Consider the following 21,872-nt stretch of genomic DNA (forward strand, 5'->3'; position numbering starts at 1 on the left):
ATCTCAAATATCACCTCTCAGAGCAGCCTTTCCTTACTCCCTGACTTAAAATATTTCCCTCATCCCTGCAGAATTCTCTGTTAAAGCATCCTGTTTATTCCCCTCACAACATTACAATCTATAATTACCTGACTTGCAGATTACTTTTTTTAAAAAAAGATTTATTTATTCATGAAAGACACACAGAGAGAGGCAGAGACATAGGCAGAAGGAGAAGCAGGCTCCCTGTGGGGAGCACGATGTGGGACTCGATCCCAGGGCCCCAGGATCACAACCTGAGCCAAAGGCAGACACACAAGCACTGAGCCACCCAGGTGCCCCAGAGATACTTTTTTATTGACCGTCACCCTCCTAGATCATAACCTCCATGAGGGCAAGGACCTTGTCTGCTTCATGTACCACTGTGTCCAGAGGGCCTAACAGTTGTTGAATTGATGTGCGAAACCCAGTCTTCTTACTGTATTCCACTTTTTGCTTGCTTCCATGTGTGTGACACCACCTAGGTCCTACCTTCAACCTGCAATCTCTCTGTGGCTTATTCTACCTCCAACCTATTCTTGACCAACTAATATCTTCTCCCCTCCTTCAAAACTTAATTCAAGACTCATTACTAGCTTCTCTCACCTATGATGACCCCTTTCTTTCTTTTTTTTTTTTTTTTTTTAAGTAGGCTCCGGAGCCCAACATAGGGCTTGAACTCATGACCCTGAGATCAAGACCTGACCTGAGATCAAGAATAAGACACTCAGCGAGCTGAGCCACCCAGGTGCTCCTTTGATGATCCCTTTAATCCTTGATTCAGTAGGTATACAGGGAGCCCCTTGGTGGTCTTATTAGATAGACAGTTGTTACCACATTATCATGTCTTCACTTGTATTTGCTTTGTAATCAGAGTCCTTTCCTGTATGTAGGGATGTTTTGTCCTTAAAACTGTGCTGCTCCTGGGTTAATATTGTATCACATGTCTTTCTAATCCTCCTAAAGTACTTAGTCCAGTTTAGTGTACTCTGCCAATCATAAAGCAGAAAAGCAGAACACTCCTTTCATACCCCTGAGAAAATGAAAATAAGCTGGAAGTTTTTTTTAGGAACAAAACTAGAATTTTTTTAAAGTTAATTAATTATTATTATTTTTTAGTAATCTCTATACCCACCATGGGGCTTGAACTCATGACTCTGAGATCAAGAGTCGCACGGTATTCCAACTGAGCCAGCCAGGTGCCCCCAAAACTAGAGTTTTAAGAGTTGTCCTGAAATTAGAAAAAACGAGGCATTCCTTTTTCCCCACTTAACTTTATTGAAAAAGCCAAAACTACAGCTCAGAAAACATTCCTGTGTGTGATAGTAGCTGGAGCGTGGCTGTCCCTCTCATATATGGGTTGAAGAATACACAGAAGATATTAATGTGATGTAAGTAACCTGAGTTAGGATTTTAGATCTAGTATAAAAACATATTTTTTTTCCTGCAGATTTCAGAACTTTAAAAAACCTGTTCACTGAAAGGAAAATGAAGAGTTAATAAATATGGCTATCCGCTGTGGGTAAAGAATGTGCCACCCTCCCAACTGTAACAGATTGGGCTACAGATGAGATCTTCCTGTGTGTATTAACTGCTATTCCTCTGCTATCACTTACCTTAGGTAACAAATGACCAAACAACATTTTTCTTTGGAAAATAAATTTAACATGGAAAAATACTTTCAACATACTGAAAGCCCGTGTGTGTGTGTGTGTGTGTGTAAATTAAAAATTTAATATTATTGTTTTTAATGCATAGGTAAGTATTTGAAAGTATGGTTATATAAACTTGACATGGGGGGATCCCTGGGTGGCGCAGCGGTTTGGCCCCTGCCTTTGGCCCAGGGCGCAATCCTGGAGACCCAGGATCAAGTCCCACATCGGGCTCCCGGTGCTTGGAGCCTGCTTCTCCCTCTGCCTATGTCTCTGCCTCTCTCTCTCTCTGTGACTATCATAAAAAATAAAAAAATAAAAAAAATAAACCTGACATGGAGTTCTCAAGGTGGAACAATCTAAAATTTGATTTTTAAAGCATCGAGTAGAGATGATTAGCCTGAAGTGTTTCTGTTCAGTTCCATTTCTCTTTCTGATATGTGTGTCAAATGTTCTATTTGATCCTTTCTAGGCAATTGGGACATCTTGTGAGAATAACTTAAGTTGACTAATTTATTTTCAGGTTAGGCTTGCAAAGCACGTTAAAAAGGCAGAGAATAAAGGCCACTTCAACTGTACATGACTTCAATTGGAAGAAGGTCTTTGGGGGCATTAAGTGGTCAGGGTAAAAACTGCCTTCCTGAAAAAAGATTGAGATGCTTCAAATTTAAATACAGAAGAACCACCGTTCTACGATGACAGTGATGACTTTTAAATGTTAAATGCTTTAATTCAGTTTCTGATAAGGCATAATTTACACTATAGTGTATGCACTCAGAACTCCTCAAAGATTAGGACTTTCAGAACAACTGTATTAGGAGGACTTGGGTCAAATAGAGCAAAACTAGGCCAGTGTGGGTTAGTTAGTTCAAGCTGTGACCATGTGGCTGAGCTCATGATGTGGTATTTGCTCAGCCACTTCTTTTTTTTTTTTTTAAGATTTTTTTTATTCATGAGAGACACAGAGAGATAGGCAGAGGGAGAAGCAGGCTCCATGCAGGGAGCCTGATGTGGGACTTGATCCCAGGACTCCAGGATCATGCCCCGGGCCAAAGGCAGGCGCTAAACCGCTGAGCCACCCAGGGATCCCTGCTCAGCCACTTCAACTGCATGTCACTTTGAGGTCATGGCGATGCCCTTTCTTTGGTGTCCTGTGAGTTGCACATTTACAGAGTGTAAATTGCACATTTCGTGAATGCTAGATTTTATTATAAAATCTGGTGGAATGCCGCCACGAAACAGTCCTGTTGGGAAGCTTTCCTGTGGCACGGGTGTGCACCAGGTCATCAGCTTGGAGCTTGGAGCTGGTATGTGGCTGAATCTTCTCATTTCCAAGAGCAGCAGATGGGCATATTCTCTTGTCATTCCATGAACACAGGATTATGAAGCTACATTTTTGTATGATTGTAACATGCCCTAACTGTGCTTCTTGTTCCATTCAGTTTTAAAGGGTTGGTTTTTTAGACTTTAGCTGTCCAGTTTTGAAGAACTTTTTAAATTCCCGTAATTCTTGGGGCTTCAAACTCTGATCCACCCCTGGGGTCAATTTATAGCTCAGAGGAGACACAATGTAACCATTTTGGTAAAGACAGATTCTCTTGCAGAACTCAAAGGTGCCAAACATAACTCCAAAATATGGAACTATCTGTTTAAAAAGAAATGAAAATCATGTTGAAATCTTAAAAAGACAACTGTCAGTGCATCTGCAGTCAATCTGGACCATGGTAAATGAAGGCAAAGGCTGTGGACAATTCTTTTTGGCATCAGGGAAGATGGCAGAATGAAAGCTGGCACAGTGTGGGTGGGGGGAGAGGAAGGGCAGAGGTTAAAGGGCATGCATGGCCAGGATGAATATGCCTGAAGACAATCTGATACTTGTGTAAGGTTAGTCCAAAGTTCTTAACCTTTTTTTTGTGGGGAGGGAGGGTGGGTCATGAAATTCTTTGGGAATGTGATGAAAGCTATGGATCCTCTCCCCAGAGAGATGCACATAGGCACATAACTACACGTTTCTGCATACAATGTTGGGCTGGGGGATTAGGTTCCCCTTAGGAGTCCATGAGCCCCCATGTCGGGAACCTCTACACTAAATGCTCAGTTCCTCTGGGATGGGGTGTCAAATGCCCCACCACTGCACAGGGTCCCCCTGTCTCAGGGCTGACCCCCAGCCTGCACTCATGGGCCTTGTGCCTCCATCAGTGCTAGACGGGGGGTCTCCAGGCCACCTGTAGGGGAGTGGCAAGGGAACAGGCTAGCATTGGAAGCAAGAGACTGACCACCCTTCTCACCTTCAGCAAGTTGGCTGTCAGTCCATTCCAGAGGGCCAGGACTCCTTGGGCTTTGACTATCTGCCGGAAGCAGTCCACTGCTCCTGAGAAATGGACATCCACTCCTCCGTGCTGGGGAAGGTGTGGGCTCTGAGCCTGGCAGGAAACATAGAAGATGGGACATAGTGATTTTGTCACCAGGAAATAAATGTTCTAGTCCAAGAAGCCAGGGACTCGAGTCTGGGATCTGCTTGCTGTGTACCTGGCCCAGATGCTGGCCAAGAATGGCTGCCACAGGGCGCTTGCTTAATGGGCTCAGAATGAATATTACCACACAGTGAAGTCACGACACTCCGTTCACATATTTGTGGCCTATTTTGCTTGGAAGGAAGCAATAATTCAGGACAGACTAAGCTTCATACTTAAAGTTGGTTCCCAAACTATGCCCCCCTGGACGTGATAAACATTCTCCTACGCCCTTAACCTTTTTAAAGGGCCCTCGCCCCAGGTCTCCTTTTCTTAACTGATGCCTCCTCTGTGACGCTCTCAAGAGTGGGCTGCTCATTTCTCCACACCACAGGAGGTCCCAGGGTGAAGAGCAGAGTGACAGCAGCATTCTTCTAGCTTCTTGCTGTCCCCGGACTCCTTACTCCTTCACGCTCATGCCAGAATTCTCCGCTGTGGCTCATGGCCCTCAGCCACACTCCTTGTTGCTGCCATGTGACTCTGGGCACATACCTAACCCTCCAGATCCTCAGTTTCCTTCAACCTGCTTCATGGGGCTGTTGTGAGAATTCAATGAGATATGCATGTAAAGCGATCAGCAGTGTCAGGCACATGGTAGGGATCAGTAAGTATGAGCTAGCATTGCTATTACTATTACATAGATAGTATGCCAAATCGGGGTGCCTGGGTGGCTCCCTTGGTGAAGCGTCTGCCTTCGGCTCAGGTCATGATCTCAGGGTCCTGGGATTGAGCCCCCATGTCTGGCTCCCTGCTGAGTGAGATATCTGCTTCTCCCTCTCCCTTTGCTGCTCCCCCTGCTTCTATGCTCTCTTTCTTTCTCTCTCTCTCAAATAAATAAAATAAAATCTTAAAAAATTCAGTATGATAAATAGCAACACAATACCTTACCTAAAGGACTAGTCCTCCACACCCACCTCTGAAATCTTGCACTTCAGAACCTCTGGGTCCACAGTGTCCTCATCCATCGGCCCCCTCCCTTGCTGGTTCCTGTTTTTCATTAAGGTTAGATCATTAAGCCCCCAGGCACTTGCCTCCTCATGTATCCCCCAGGGCACCAGTTCCCTGCTGGCTTCAGTGGCTTCCTTTTCCAATCTTAGCTGTTTTTTGTGCTCCTACCCTCCAGATCCTTTCCCCTGGTCCTTCAGTTGCTCTCATCCACACATGCCTTCTCTGCCCCAAGCCACTGAAGACGAATCCACAACAGGGCACATGGGCACCACTAAAGTTTCAAAGTTGCCAACCTATGCTGGGCCTTCATACTGTGAACTAAACCTTCAAAGCTTCCTTGCCTGTTCCTCAAGGTGGCTCCACCAAGCCTTCCCACACCCCTTGATGCCCAGCACCCCGCACCCGTTCCTCTGCTCTAGGTAGGTGACCTGGTCTCCTGGTTCATAGAGAAAACAGATTGTACAGGGACGCAACTTTTGCTTCTTTGCATAAATATCTTTTCTTCCCACCTCTGCCCTGGACTTCATACCTTTGTCTTTTTGTTTTGTTTTGTTTTAGATTTTATTTATTTGAGAGAGAGAGAGACAGACAGGCAGGCAGACAGACAGACACAGAGCATGAGCAGGAGGAGGAGGCAGAGAGAGAGGGAGAAGTGGACTCTCCACTGCGAAGGAAGCGTGATGTGGGACTTGATCCCAGAACCCTGAGGTGATGACCTGAACTGAAGGTAGACGCCTGCCTAATTGACTGAGCCACCCAGGTGCCTGATCTCATACCTTTGAACTCCTCTTGGGCATTCTTCCCTAGAGACCTGACTTTTCTCCTTAGCAAATGCATAAACACAAGTCCCTCTCATTTACAAACTCCTGCCTCCAATCTTTATCCTTTAGATACAGTCCAACCTCTTATTCCCACATTAATATATAGTAAAATTATCTTCCTGCAGGGTAGAGTTCTAAGAGTTTTAACACACATACAGTTATGTGACCACCATCACAATCAGGACACAGAATTGCTCCTTCTGCCCCCACAGTTCTCATGAACTGCCCCTTTGCTGTCAAGGCCTCCCCCATCCCCAGTCCTGGGAAGCCACTGGTCTCTTCTCTGTCCCTATCATTTTGCCTTTTGAGACTATCATCTAAATGGAAGCATATAGCATGTGACCTTTTGAGACTGGCTTCTTTAAGTGGTTTTTTGAAAGTCTTATTTATTTAATTGATCTTTACACTCCATGTGGGGCTTGAACTCACGATCCTGAGATCAAGAGTCATACACTTTTCTGACTGAGCCAGCCAGGCCCCCCCTTGAGACTGGCTACCTTCACTCAGCACGTTTCTGAGATTCATCCATGTTGTGGTCATCAATAGTTTCTTCCTTTTTATTGCCGAGTAGTATTCTGTTGTGTGGCCGTAGCACCGTGTGTTTGGCCACTCATCTGGTAATGGACATCCATTCCTCTTATTGTTTGCGCTTCTTCTTGAAACAACAGTAGACTCTGGCTGACTCCACTTCCGCCCTCCCCACTCACTGCTCTACTCACTGCAGTCTGGCATCTGTGCCCATTACTCTGCTTGCTGTTTCCAGCCAGGCCTGCATTATTTCCCTGACTTTCTTTTTTTCCAGAGCACTCACTGCCTTGTAAGATTTGGTATTATTTACTCATTTCTTTTCTTATTTGTCTGCTCCTCCAACTAGAATTTTAGCTCTCTGGGAGAGGGGATGATTGAGTGTTTGGTTCACTACGTGTATTTCAGTCTCCTTAACACATAGCAAGTGTTCAAGGAGTATTTGAATAAATGAAATATATTCACTTAGGGCCTCTTACCTGCCAAATTCAGTAGATGGTTTTTTGTGGATATTTTCGTATTGGATTTTTGGGGCAGTGTTTGGCACGAATAACCAGTGACTTTTTGTCCTCCTCAGTTTATACAACTTCTCTAGGAAATGCTACCATAGCCATGGCTTTAGGTACCATCTACAGTTAGATGACTTCCAGGTCTTTCTCTTTGGCCCTGACCTCCCACCCTGAGCTCCATAATCAAGCATCCAGTTGCCTGCTGGACATCTCCACCTGTATAGCACACAGGTTCTCAACACTTGACACACCTAGAACTCATTGTTGCCTTTCACCTTGGCCACATCAAATTTATGCTTTCTTCTGTACTTCTATCCAGCTAGCTAGCTAGCTCCATGCCCAGCACGGAGCCCAGTGTGGGGCTCAAACTCATGACCATGAGATTAAGCCCAGAGCCAAGGTCAAGAATCAGACACTTAACTGACTGAGCCACCCAGGCACCCCTCTTCTGTATTTATCTCAGTAAATGGTACCACTGTTCAACCTGCTACCCCAGGCCAGGGACTTGGGATTTGCTCACTTTAACTGCCCTAGCCAATCAATCATCAAGTACAATCAATGTTATCTTTTAGGGGTACCTGGGTAGCTCAGTCAGTTGGGCATCTGCCTTTAGCTCAGGTCATGATCCCAGCATCCTGGGATCGAGCCCCACATCAGGCTCCCTGCTCAGCAAGGAGTCTGCTTTTCCCTCTCCCTGCTCGTGTGCTCTGGCGCCTTCTCTCTCTCTCCCTCTCAAATAAATAAATAAAATCTTAAAAATAAATTTCATCTTCTAAATACAGTACTTCTCAGATCCATTCCTTTTTCTACATTCTCAGCTGCCACTCTCTTAGTTCAGGCTACCACTATCTCATGCATCTCATGCATGGATCACTGCAGCAGTCTCTTCCTGGCCTCCTGGACCCACTCCTGACCTTTCCAGTGCATTCAGAATGCATTTCTAACATTTCAGTAGGGACCACTGACTCCTTCACTGACTTTTCTACCACCTATAGGATAAAATCCAAGTTCCTTAGAATGACATACAAAGCCCTTAAATGACTTTTCCTAGCATTAAAAGCATTGTTCACCCCCTGCACTCCTTTGTAATATTTCTGTACTTCTATTAGCTCCCATTATCCCCTATGAAGACTTTTCATTTATTCAAATGTTTATTGAGCACCTACTATGTGCCAGGCACTGAGGATAGAGCAGTGAACCAAACAGGCAAAAGTCCCTGTTCCCCACAGAGCTGAAATTCTAGTTTTTTTGGGGGAACAGACAAAATAAATAATGATACCAAATATTAAAAGGCAGTGAATGCTCTGAAGAAAATAAAGGCAGGGAAAACATGCAGGGAGTGCCTTGAGAGTGTTGAAGTCTTTATTAGGGTGGTCAGGGAATACTCAGCAAGAAGATGACATTTGAGTAAAGAGCCAAAGGAAGAGAATTGTATAGTTATCTGCAAGGGTCCTGGGGCAGGAACATGCCTGGGATGTTAGACAAAAAGGAAGCCAATGTGGTGGGGATGGAATGAACAAAAGAGAGAGTAATCAGACATGGCATCAGAAAAGTAACTGACGACTAGATCATGACCGGATTACGATTGCATCACGACTGGATCCCATAAGGCTGGTAGGCCGTTGTAAGTATTTCAATTTAATGAGTGAGAATGGGAGATGCTGCTGGGTTTTCAATAGAAGAGTGACATAGCCTACTTAATATTTTAATAGGATCACTTTGGCTGCTGTGTTGAGAAGATTCAAGGCTGGGGTAAAGGGTAGAAGGATTGAGAGAGACTGGTTAGGAGATTATAAGCAGGGGTAGATGACTTCAAAGTTTCTGGAGTCAGTGGGGGTTTATGACTCCTGAGCAACTGGTAGATGGAAGCACCATTAACCAAGATGGGAAAAACTGGGAGAAGCAGGTTTTTCTTGGGAGGGTGTGTGGAGACATCAGGAGCTCAATTGTGTGATACCTCTGACATCTAAATGGAGATAGGGAGTTGGCTACACAAGTGTGCAGCTCAGAAGAGAGAGGGTCAGAACTAGATGGTATTGAAATCCAGGAGACTAGATGATATCACTCACGGCTCAAACTTGGGGATACCCTGACATTCAGAAGCCAAAGAAAAGAGGAAGACTGGCAAAGAAGACTGAGAAGGAGCAGTCAGCTTTTAGAAGGGAAACTAGGCAAGGTGATATCTCGGAAGCCAATACAGGCACTGAGTGCATCACAGGGAGTGGTGAGCCCTTGATGGCCACAGAAGATGATGACTGAGCCTGACCATTGGATTTAGTGACAATGGAGGTCACCATTTTTACCTTAAGAAGAGAAGTTTCTATTGAGTAGTGAGGGCAAAAGTCTGATTGGAATGATTCAAGAGAGATCACAAGAGAATGGCTGGAGATGGCGAACATGGACAGCTCTTTCCAGGAGGTCCCTTTCACCATATCTGATCCACATGCCTGTTTTTCCCAGGGGGCTATGCACTCTATAAGGACTGGTCTTATTCATTTCTGTATTTCTGGTGCCTTCCCTAGCAGCTGGCACATGGCCGGTGCTCAGCGAACGGTTTGCTGAATAAATGACTGAAATGCTCAGTACAGGAGTGGTCTGGAATTTTAAAAGCATTTTGACATAATGTTCTGCACAAACTATAAAAATAGTGGGTCAAAACCTATACGATAGAGAATCCTTTTAGAAAACAAGGATCACCAAAAAAAAAAAAAAAAAAAAAAAAAAAAAGAAAGAAAGAAAGAAAAGAAAACAAGGATCAGGGCAGCCTGGGTGGCTCAGCGGTTTGGTGCCTGCCTTCAGCCCAGGGCCTGATCCTGGAGACCCGGGATCAAGTCCCACGTCGGGCTCCCTGTGTGGAGCCTGCTTCTCCCTCTGCCTGTGTCTCTGCCTCTCTCTCTCTGTCTCTATGAATAAATAAATAAAATCTTTAAAAAAAAGATTTTATTTATTTTTCACGAGAGACACACACAGAGAGGCAGAGACACAGGCAGAGGGAGAAGCAGGCTCCATGTAGGAAGCCTGATGCGGGACTCGATCCGGGGTCTCCAGGATCACACCCTGGGCTGAAGGCAGGTGCTAAACCGCTGAGCCACCTGGGGTGCCCTGGGCTAAGTGATTTGATCAAGGTCATATGGCTAATAAGTTACACATTTTATTCTAGTTCATGTTCTTTCCCCTAGGAGACTGTGATCCCTGATGGCTGGGACTATGTCTTACTGAGCTTCTCTTTTCTCCATCCTCCATAAAACTCTGTAGTCTGCATGAACAAATTACAACCAGAGAAGTAGTGCTAAAACTCAATTTTAATCACTGAAACAAACTACCCGGAAGTTCAGGCCTTATGAACTGTAGATTTTTGTTGTTTCTGACCGTGAAGCCTGGCCCTTCCTTTGCTCTCATTTTGGTTCCTAGATCTCATTACTCCAGGCCCCAATAACCCTGAACCCCCAAACCACAGACTCAGATAAAAAAGGGACCTTAAGATATTCTAGTCCAATGGGGAAACCCGGCTGGCTCAGAGGAGCCTGCGACGCTCGATCTCTTGGTCGTGAGTTCGAGTCCTACATTGGGTATAGAGATTACTTAAAGATAAAATCTTTAAAAAAAGATATTCTAATCCAAGGACTTCATTTATAGATGAAAACCCAAGATCTTGAGAGGAAGACTGACCGAGAGTGACAAAAGCTGAGACTCGAGCCCTTGGGCCATTGCAATCTGCCCTCTGGGACCCTACCTCTCACTGATGCCCTGCTCTTGGTCTCTAGGTTTCAAGACATAAAATGACAACGTGTGCTGCACCTGACACCTACCTAGCTTGTGCCCTTGCAGGACACCCCACCCTGCCACTTGCTGTTGCTTGGCCCTGGCAAGGACAGTCATCCTCTTTCTCATCAGACTTCAGCCTCTCTCATGAACCCCCACCATAAGGGCATTCGGTAAACAATAAAGAAAATGTCACTAATTCCAATGTGTATGTACATGTGTGTGTGTGGGGGGGGTAGTTTAAATTAGTGAAGCCTAAATATGAAATTTCGGAAGAATATTCCATTTGATTATATATGACTGAAACTAGATTGACAGAGGGCAGCAGAGTGTTGAAACTTTCTGGGCGCCTATGTTCACGTGGAGCTGAGCAGTTTGTGGAAGCCTACCTGGAGCATGAGGTCTCAGGCATGGGTTTTACCATCACACAGATCTGGATTGGAACCCTGTCTCTTCTCCTCACCAGCTCTGTGATCGTAAGCAAGTTCCTTAATGTCTCTTAACTTCAATTTCCTCATTTCAAAAATGGGGGGAATAATACCTCATGCTGTTTATATTATTAATTTCCTTACCAAACCCTGGGTTGTTATTATAATTTTAGTGCCATGCAAATTAATTAGGTTCCACGGTTCTTCATTTTATATGAAAGATTGTTGTATCTTTCCTCATTAATCCAGCTCGAAGGATTAACATCTTTTTTTTAAAGATTTTATTTTTACTTTGATTTTTATTTTTTAAAGATTCTATTTATTTCAGAGAGAGACAGAGAGAGGAAGACAGAGAGAGCACACTTATGTGTGAGGGGGGAGGGACAGAGGGAGAAGCAGATTCCCTGCTGAGCAGGGAGCCTGATGCAGGACTCGATTCCAGGATCCTGAGATCATGACCTGAGGGCAGACGCTTAACCAACTGAGCCACCCAGGTACCCATAAAGATTTCATTTTAAAGTAATCTCTACGCCCAATGTGGGGCTTGAACTCACAACCCTGAGATCAAGAGTCGCATGCTCTTCCAACTGAGCCAGCTAGGTGCCCTTAAAGGGATCGATGTTCTTTGCTTTAACCATATAAAGTCCTGTATCAAGGTGAAGGGTGAACCTCTGGGTTAGCCCTTCCCTTTGGGGTACAGTAACAGTCAAGTACAGATCAGAGTATGAGAAACAAAACATGAAATGGACAAGCTGAGTCTCCCAGCCTGGAGTTTTAGGAGTCCAAATGGTCAGGGGTCTTTGGTGAATGTTTTACTTTAAAGTGTTTACTTGGACATTGTTGTAACCTGGCCTCCTTTACTTCTTACCCCACCAATAAAGAACCATGGCCAAATAGATAGTACAAGCTTCCTTTCCCTTTAGAATCTGCCAAAGACTTGAAGTTCCTTCTGCTACTGTGAGACTGACATATTGAAAAGAGATTATGTTCATGCAGGAAATTAACCTTCTTATTCTGTTATGAAATCATATGATTGATTTATCTTCTGCTGGTTTCCAGTAAAACTACAAAAAAAAGCTCTGAGTCATGAGTCAAGGCAATCATTATGTAATCTGATGCCCCTCCCCAACTAAAACAAAAAAGACACTAAGCAAGCTATATGAGTTACAGAACAGGGCAATTATAATCAACTTGTGATGAATCAAGGACCACCTATATTCAATCTTAGGAGCTTAACCATCTTCCACATGCCTTTACTTCACTCCACCTTTGCTGCCAAGCCACCATCATTGCTGACATGGACCATTATGCCGCTCCCTTTTGGTCTCCTTGGGACAGAGGGTTTTGAGACTACTTGCCTGGCCCCCTATAGTCCATTCTCTTTAGAGTCACTGGAGAGATTAAAAAAAATCAGATCTTTTTATTCATCTGCTGAAAATATTTCAATGAAAAAAAAAAAGAAAATATTTCAATGACTTTATAGAACACTTAGAATAAAGTCTACATTTATTACTGTTACCTACAAGCTGTGGTGGTAATGTAGTGGTAAATATTTAACAACTGATTCTCTGGGGAGAAAAAAAAAGCCCTGAGCTGTAGCATTTGCCAGTTTCAATGGTGTAAATACTCCCACATGGCCGATTTCAAGCTACCATCTGTGAGGTCCACCAGCTCCTGGATTTCCTGCAATTCAATAATCAGCTCTCCTGAGCCAATAGGAGCTGGCTCTAGCACACTACAGAAAGTTGTAAGCCCTACACGATCAGCTCCTGCATACTTCTTCAATGTGAGCAAGGGATTGACACGATTTCCTTACCCATCCCTACACCTCCAGTCTCTGCCCTCTCCAGCCCATCCTCCACACTGCAGCCAGGTATTATTCCAAACTCACCAGGTGGTTTCATTGCTTTGCTGCGAAACCCCTCACCAACTCCCAATTTTCTAAGAAAAGTCTTCTAAAGAGAAAATTAACAGAATTCAAAACCCTCTACAATTTGGTGGCCACCTGTCTTTCCAGTTTTATTTTCCACTACCAGTCTGTGATAGTTAATTTCATGTGTCAAGTTGGCTAGATCATGGTATCTAGATACTTGGTCTAGCACCAGTCCAGATGTTGCCATAAAGGTATTTTTAAGATGAGATTAACATTTATTTATGTATTTTTTATTTATGTATTTTTTACTTGAAGTTTTAATTTTAATTCCAGTTAAGATATAGTGTTTATATTAGTTTCAGGTGCACAGTATAGACATTCAACACTTCCATAAACTCTACATCCAACATGGGACTCGAACTCACAACCCTGAGATCAAGAGTTGCATGCTCTACTGACTGAGCCAGCCAGGAGCCCCATCTCTCATTTTTTTTTTGAGTGGTGGAGGAGGGAACAGAGGGAGGAGAAAAAATCATTTTTATTTTTATTTATTTTTTTTGAAAAAAATCATTTTTAAAAATTAAAAAAAATTTAATGAAGTTTTCTTCTTTTTCTTCTTCTTCTTCTTTTCTTCTTCTTCTTCTTCTTCTTCTTCTTCTTCTTCTTCTTCTCCTTCTCCTTCTCCTTCTTCTTCTTCTTTTCTTCTTCGGGGGCAGAAAGAGAGGTAGAGAGAGAAGCCCAAGCAGGCTCCATGTCCAGCATGGAGCCAGACGTGAGGCTCAATCCCACCCACAATTCCAAGATCATGACCTGAACTGAAATCAAGAGTCCGATGCTCAACTGACTGAGCCACCCAGGCACCCCTCCTATCTCTTATTTAAAAAAAAAACTTTATTGTAGGGGTGCCTGGCTAGTTCAGTTGATGGAGCATGTGACTCTTGATTTCAGGGATGAGAGTTTAAGCCCCATGTTTGGCCTAGAGTTTACTTATTTTTTTTTAATTTTTATTTATTTATGATAGTCACACAGAGAGAGAGAGAGAGAGAGAGAGAGAGAGAGAGGCAGAGACATAGGCAGAGGGAGAAGCAGGCTCCATGCACCGGGAGCCCGACGTGGGATTTGATCCCGGGTCTCCAGGATCACGCCCTGGGCCAAAGGCAGGCGCCAAACCGCTGTGCCACTCAGGGATCCCTGGCCTAGAGTTTACTTAAAAAACAAACAAACAAACAAACAAACAAACAAAAACCCAACCCTTGGGCAGCCCGGGTGCCTGCTTGACTGACTGAGCCAGCCAGGTACTCCGGAACTCATGGTATGATTTTTAAAGATTGATTTATTTGAGAGAGAGAGAGAGAATGGGCAGGAGAGGCAGAGGGAGAGAGAATCTCAAGCAGACTCCATGCCAAGTATGGAGCCCAACACAGGGCTCAATCTCATGATACTAAGATCACAACCTGAGCTGAAACCAAGAGTTGGGCACTTAACCAAGTGTGCCACCCAGATGTCCCACTCATAGTATTTTTGAATAAATGCCTTTTCCAGTCTCAAACTAAAGGACTATAAAGGCAAGCACAGATTTCTGGCTGTCCCTTCCTATGGACAATATTTGTGTGCCCCAACATTCATTATGTTGAAGTCCCCATGTGATGGTATGTGGTGGTGGGGCCTTTGGGAGGTGATCGAGTCCTGAGTGTGGAGCCTTCATGAATTTGTTTATGCATATCTTTGCATAGGCCCTCTTTGCAGAGATTCGGAGGAGATACTGGGGCCCTTACAAAGAAAGACACCAGAGATCTCTCTCACTCCAATCTGTGAAGACACAGCGAGCAGGTAGCTGTCTGCAAACCAGGAAGTGGGTTCTCACCAGACAACCAATGTGCCACTACCAGAACTGTGAGAAGTAAGTTTTGTTGTTCCAGTCACTGGGTCTACGGTATTCTGTTATTGTGGCCCGACTAAGATACCTTTGGAGGAAGAAGGAATGGTAATGGCACGTATGGGTGCTTCTCAACCCATTGCTGCATATGAGACTAACCAGGGAGGCTTTTCAAAATCATCAGTGATCGGGATCCATCCCCAGAGATTGTGATTTAGCTGACCTAGGGTGAGGGCTAGACGTGGGCAGTTTATTTCGGATGTGCATACAGGGTCGAGGGTCAGCACCGTAGGCCCTCCCCAGCACAGGGCAGCTTGGGGTGCAGACCTGAGACCACCTGCCTGCTGCTGACACTGACAGCACATGGGCCACTCACCATCTGTGATGACCTGGAGCTAATGCTATGACCCTTCCTGGCCTCAATCCCCTCATCTGTAAAATGGGGATAATCGTAATATCTACCCTGTAGGATTGTTGTCAAGATTAAATGAAATCCACATAAAGCCCTGAGGCCAGCATTCGACGTGTAGCAAGTGCTACGCAAGTAACCATCGTGATGAATGCCATTATTATTTATTATCTGAACTTGGAGAAGAGACAAGTTTACTGAAGACCAGGCCAACTCACCAGACTGAAGCTCAAGACTACCGTTTGCCTTAGCTGTAGCTTACTAGGAAAGAGAAATGAAACCTGTCAGGCTGCTATTCACGAGGGCCTGAACTTGCATCTTCCTGTCACACAGACCCGAGTAACTGTCGTGTACAACTATCCCAGGACAGGCATGCTGCAGAATGTGCCGGGGCACCATTTGGAAAACCACAGAAGACCTGGCCCTTCATTCTGGCTCTGCCCATATCTGGATGATCTTGCTCAGCTCCTGAAGTTCTTTGAACCTTGGTGTCCTCACATATCAAGTAAGAAGATTGGCCCTGAGAGCCTCTCTTGCTCCTCCGATCCCTGCTGCTGGCCTGCTCCACACTCCTTCCCGCCTCTAGGACTTTGAACCTGCCCTTTTCTCTACCTAGCCCTTACCTCTCTTACTGATCAGAATACACATCGCTTCTTCAGGGCCATCTTCTCAGACCCCCTACCCCCTGGCCTAAATCAGAAGCCTAGGAAACACTTCTGATGCCCTGTGTTTCCCCCTCAGGGCCTGTGACACAGTTTGTCATGATTTAGTGTATAATTATCTCATCCATGTCTTTTCCCCTCACCCCACCTCCAGGGCTGGAGACACCACAAGGGCAGTGATCATGTCTGTCGTGTTTGTGGTTTTATCCCCAAAGCCAACCAACAAACATGCTTAGTACATGTCTGTGCTTAACACAGTTTGTGCTTAATGCATATTGAAGGAAAGAAGGAATAGACCTGCAGTAAATGAAAATAAAAAACATTTCAAAGTGAAGCATTTGATTTTTTCTGTGATAAAGTCCACAGAGGCCTTCCAAAAGAGGTAACAGGTTGGGTTGTTCATCCTTTCCATGAGGACTGAAATCAGTAAATGGGATTTCTAAAGATGTAAAAGTCATACATCCTTTGACCAAAGCAATCCTATTTCTAGGAATTTATTCTACAGATATATTTGTCCGTGTGGGAAACGATGTTTTGTGTTACAAAGATTTTTGTCACAGCATCATTAGTAGCAGCAGAAAATTGGAAATAATCTAAATGTCTGCCAATAGGGGGCTAGTTAAAGAAATCATTGTACTATGGAATACTATGTCCCCATTTACAAAGATATGGCAGCTCCATCTCACCGATATGGCACCATCTCTGAGACACATTTTTAGGAGAAAAAAAAATGGTGCGGAAGAGTATATGCTGCTGCTGATCTAAAAGCAAAAAACATAAATGCGCATGTTTATGCATATCTTTGCATAGGCCCTCTTTGCAGAGATTCGGAGGAGATACTGGAAACCGGGTTGTCTGCAGAGAGCTGAGAGGCCAAGGGGCAAAGGTTGGGAAGACTTGCTTTTCAATGTATACTCTTTGCACCTTATGGGTTTTCTACCAAACGCATGTTACCTATGCAGAAGGTAGAATAACTGAATTTTAAAAGAACATTCATCAAGAAAATGAGAAGACAAGCCACAGACTAGGAGAAAATATCTGCAAAAAGACACATCTGAGAAAGGACCATTATCCAAAATATTCAAAGAATTCTGAAAACTCAACAATAAGAAATCAAACAACCCAATTAAAAAATGGGCCAAAGGCCTTAACAGACACCTCACCAAAGAAGATATACAGGTGGCAAATAAGCATCTGAAAAGATGCTCCTTAGCACATGTCATTAGGGAAAGGCAAATTAAAGCAACACTGAGATACCACTACACACCTACTAGAATGTCCTAAATCTAGAACGTTGACACCACCAAATGCCTCTGAAGATGTGGAGCGACAGGAACTTCTCATTCACTGCTGGTGGGAATGCAAAATGGTACTGCCACTTCAGAAGAGAGTTTGGTGGTTTCTTATAAAACTAAACATACTCTTTCCACATGGTCTAGCAATTGCACTGATTAGATTAGATCTTGGGATTTACCTAAAGGAGTTGAAAGCTTATGTCCATACAAAAGCCTGCACATGGATGTTTAAAGCAACTTTCTTACAGTTGCTAAAGCTTGAAAGCAACAAGATGTCCTCCTTCAGTGTGGGAATGGAGAAATAAACTATTGTCTGGCATATCCAGACAATGAAATATTATTTAGCATGAAAAAGAAATGAGGCATCAAGCCATGAAAAGACATGGAGGAACCTTAAATGCATCTTACTATGTGAAAGAAGCACGCCTGAAAAGTCTATATACTAAGGGGTACCTGGCTGGCTCACTTGGTAGCACGTTTGACTCGATCTCAGGATTGTGAGTTTGAGCCCCATGTTGCAGGGTAGCGTTTACTTAAAAAAAGTCTGTATACTTTATAATTCCAACTATGTGACACTCTGGAGAATGCAAAACTATGGAAACAGTAAAAAGATCAGTGGTTGTAGGGGTTTGGGGGGACGATGAGTAGTAGGCAGAGCACAGAGGATTACACTGTAATGATGGATATACATCATTACACACCTATTCAAACTCATAGAATGTCCAACACCAAGAGTGAACCTTCAGGTAAACTATGGACTTTGGGTGTTGATGAGGTGTCAGTGTAGACTCCTAAGTCGTGACAAAGGTACCACTTTGGTGGGGGATGTCGATAATGGGGGAGCCTGTGCATCTGTGGGGCCAGAGGAGGTATGGGAAATCTCTGTACCTTTCTCTCAATTTTGCTCTGAACCTAGCAGCTTTATGCTTTTTTAAAAAGTCAAGTCTTAATTTTAAAAAGAGTATTTAAAAGGAGAGACCAAAGAAAGAAAAGGGGGAAAAAAGGAGTCTTCTAGCTGGAGCAAACAGGAGCTCAGAACCTTTTGTTTATTACTGGAGACAACTTTTATCTTCCAGAGACGTTTGAGACACAACCTGAAGACCAAGCTGTCCAATTGCCAAACCATCTAAGGACATATACACGCGGAAGGCAATTGTGGTAGGAAGCTTTTGTCTTTTGGCCCATCCCCAATAATCAAACACCAACAAGAGGCCAATCGTATTGGAGTAAAAGGACCTTTCTGTCCTGTGAAGCACATGGCCCAAGTTTCTGGCAGAGACAGCCCTCCAGGAGTTATCCTTACACAGCTGGGAAGCGCCCCAGCTCTGCAGTGGGGATATCTGCACAAGTGGGTGTGGGTGGCCACCCCAGCGTGGGCCACCTACAAGCTACCCTCCGCCCTTGTGGCTGTCCACACCTCACCTCTCAGCAGACCCTCTGGGGACCAACTCACTGGCCAGAAAGTCCGCAGTGGTCGCCATGATGGCGGGGAAGCCAGCAGAGGGCCAGCCAGTTAGTATTGTGCTTGGGGAGAGAGAAGAGAAACAGCCAGTTGGTGTGTGTGCCAGTTGGGGGGTCAGCGGTGAGGAAGCCAGAATCGCAGCCAGGCCAGACTAGAGGAAGCCATTGAGATGCCAGTGGAGCCGCCCAGGCTAAGACTCTGGGAGCAGCATGCAGAGCAGCAGTGGCCCCAAAGAGCCAACTTGTAGTGTCACCCTGATGGGGCTGAGGGAGAAGACTGTAAGGCCATTTTCGGAAGGCTGGGAATATGCCGATTTGTGCAGTGCTTTCACATGGGGGCCTCTAGGTAAGTGCCTGGTAAGCTAACCGAACAGATGAATAATGAACTCTCCTACCATCCGTGCTCACCATTGTCTCCAGAGATCAAGGGTCCTTTGAGGTTTTGTGATGCTAGCTAGCTCCTTTGTGTGTTTCCAGCAATCATGGGAAACACAGAAACACACCTGGGCTGGCTTTTATAGATCTAATCAGGCCTCCATGCCACGCATAGATTCTGAAGAGATGCTTCAGGAACAATAAAAATAGCACCTCGGCCTTATTGAGTGTCATGTGCCCAGCTCCCTATCTGCATGCACACAATTCGGGCACGTCCTCTCCTGTGTGTGAGTCAGGCACGACGCTCACCCCCATGTTTTTCAGATGAAGAGGAGGCTCCGAGAGGCCATGTGGCCCGCCCCGGTTCACGCAGGGGTAATGGGCAGGGCTGGCATCCAAAGCCCACGCTCTTGACCGCTGAGCTAGCATGCCCACTGAGCTAGCATGCCCACTGGAGCTTTCAGATAAGCACAGCTGTCAAAACCAAACAAGCAACAGCTCTGTGGGGGAAAGGAGGGGACAACTGGGACAGTGTGCGTTTCTGAGCTGGCTTGAGACTAGTGGGGGGCTGAGGTGGGGGGGTGGTCCTGACAGCAGGAGCTTTGGGTCTCTCCTGGCTGACAGCAGGCCTTTCCTGGGACCTAATTCCCTTTCCCTACCTCATTCTTCACCCTCATTGTGCAGGGGGGAGGGTGGGCAAGGCGGTCAGCTTCTGTCTGGGCTCTGTTACTGTCTAGCTGGAGCTCAGAGAAGCCTGCTTAGCCTGGGATGGCCATTTTGCTTCCCAGACTTGATCTGGAAGGAGTAAGCCAGCTTGGGTTGGGAGGGAAGGGCAGAGCGATTCTACCAAGAGTGGCAGGCTCCTCCCTACTGCCTGCTCCCCTGCCCTCAAGGGACAGTCTTGTTTCCAGGATCAACGACTGCCATCCCTCAAGTATTCAGGGCACTCTCCACCTTTTGGGAAAACGAGGGGGGAGAGTTCTCCTTTCCCTACCCCCAAACACCCAAACAATGATGCTCACACAAAGCCACCCGGCCTAAGGGATGTCCACACATCTCCCTGGATCCGACAAGTGTCCTTTTCTTGCAGACTGCCAAGACAATGCTGCTGATTTAGGCAGAGGTTAGTCCCCAGAGGGGCCAGACCCCAAAGTAAACTGGCAGAGGGCAAGGAGGTGAAAATGCAACAAAGTAAAGGCAATGTTCCCATCCTCTTCCGCTACTGGGGAGAGCAGAACTCGGCAGTGTTTGTACTTCTGAACAGGTGAAGTGGCTCTGCTGGGAAAATAGGGCTCTGTCCCTACTGGGAATAGGTTCTGTGTCAACCAAGAAATGTTGAGCTAGGCAGAAAACCTGAACCTGCTGGCACTTCCTAGGAGGCATGATGATAGTTTACCTCCTGCCCTGGGACCTTGTGCCTGCTCCCCCAGGGACTCAGAGAGCCACTGGGGCTTTCTTCCCACTGCCTCCGAACAGCCATGGTCAGTTTGTGGCCAGCTAGAAGCCCATGGCTGCTGAATGATCTATGGTCAAGTCTGCTGGCTGCAAGCCTTCCATTGTCAGGCTGCCAGGGACTAAAACTGAGCTGGCCCTTGGGTAGCCTGATTTTCTAAAGACTCCCCCCCCCATCCCCTTTTAGCTTGAGTTAACCATTTCCTGACCAAAGCCAGGCTCTTGCCTGTCCATTTCTTGGAGCTTGCACATTGTTGTTGTTGTTGTTGTTGTTTTTTTCCAACCGCTCTTGCACTGAGACTTGTGAGCTCCCAATTGCCAAGGTCAGGTCTCCTCTCTCATCCTCTACTCCTGCACCCAGGGCAAGGGAATGGAAAGAAATTAAGAGATTACCTAGCATCTAGGAACTGTACTCCTTCTGGGAGTATAAAGGATGGGCCAGAGGAAGGAGAGACCACTGTTCAGTCCCAGCTCCACCACTTACTGGCTGTGTGGCTGTTGGGCAAGTAACTCAACACTCTCTGTGCCTCATTTCCTCATCTAGAAAATAGGAATAATAATGGCACTTATTCTATAGGCTTGATAAAGAGGATGAAATTGGATAATAAACTGTCCATATTAAATGACCAATAAGTGGTAGTTATTATCAGGTTATAATTTCTTAATCCCAGGGGAAGCTTTCTTTTTCATTCCCTCCTCCTGACATATTTTGTCCCCTGATGAAAGCCTCCCCATCACAAGAGAACACTAGTTTAGACCCCATTCATTTACCTCGGGTTGTGTTTACGGAAATCAGCAAACTAACACATATAAATTCTATGATGCCATGACGTGTCAAGCCCTTTCGGGCACCATACAGAGCAGTATGGGGTTGCCATGAAGAGGGCCTGTCCATCAAAATGGTGTCAAAATGGTTTTACTTTGTCCTTTGAGCTTATTTACCTATGTTGAAATGTGCACAGCTGGTTGGGCTGAGAGACACAGAACCTGACTGCTATGGAAGGCAGCGGAAGACAGTGAGTTATCAGTGGGAGGACAAGAGGCGCTTTGAGATGGGACTAGTGAAGGTGTGCCTACCAGCAGGCCGGGGAAAGGGCAAGCTGTCCTTACCCTCGGCATGGCTAGGGACAAGCACATGACTTGGAGCTCACCCCATGGCAGCTAAGGTTCAATTCTGCACCCACAGACAGATCTCCTAAGCCGGCCCTGAACTTCATTCATTTTTTAACAAGTATCAGGTGCTTGCTACAGGAGGCTGCGTGCTGTGGGGACATACAAATGGGTAAGTCATAC

The 21,872-nt window shown here is 45.2% G+C and overlaps 1 protein-coding gene across 2 annotated transcripts in view; it reads right to left on the reverse strand.

The window, feature by feature from the left end:
* Nucleotides 1–1,276: 1,276 nt before the first annotated feature.
* SLC25A43 (solute carrier family 25 member 43) overlaps nucleotides 1,277–21,872 on the reverse strand; it is a 40,042-nt gene continuing 19,446 nt past the window's right edge. The window contains exons 4-5 of one of the 2 annotated variants that reach the window (XM_072817565.1): nucleotides 3,959–4,093; nucleotides 1,277–3,315 (exon numbers count right to left, since the gene is read on the reverse strand). In XM_072817565.1, coding sequence (XP_072673666.1) covers nucleotides 3,115–3,315; nucleotides 3,959–4,093 — 336 coding nt within the window. In that variant the 3' untranslated portion in view covers nucleotides 1,277–3,114. Of the gene's footprint in view, nucleotides 3,316–3,958; nucleotides 4,094–13,581; nucleotides 13,754–21,872 lie in introns of those variants that run through there. The other variant, XM_072817566.1, reaches the window with a different exon arrangement.

Source organism: Canis lupus, chromosome X, assembly GCF_048164855.1.
Source record: "Canis lupus baileyi chromosome X, mCanLup2.hap1, whole genome shotgun sequence".
Lineage (NCBI taxonomy): Eukaryota > Metazoa > Chordata > Mammalia > Carnivora > Canidae > Canis > Canis lupus.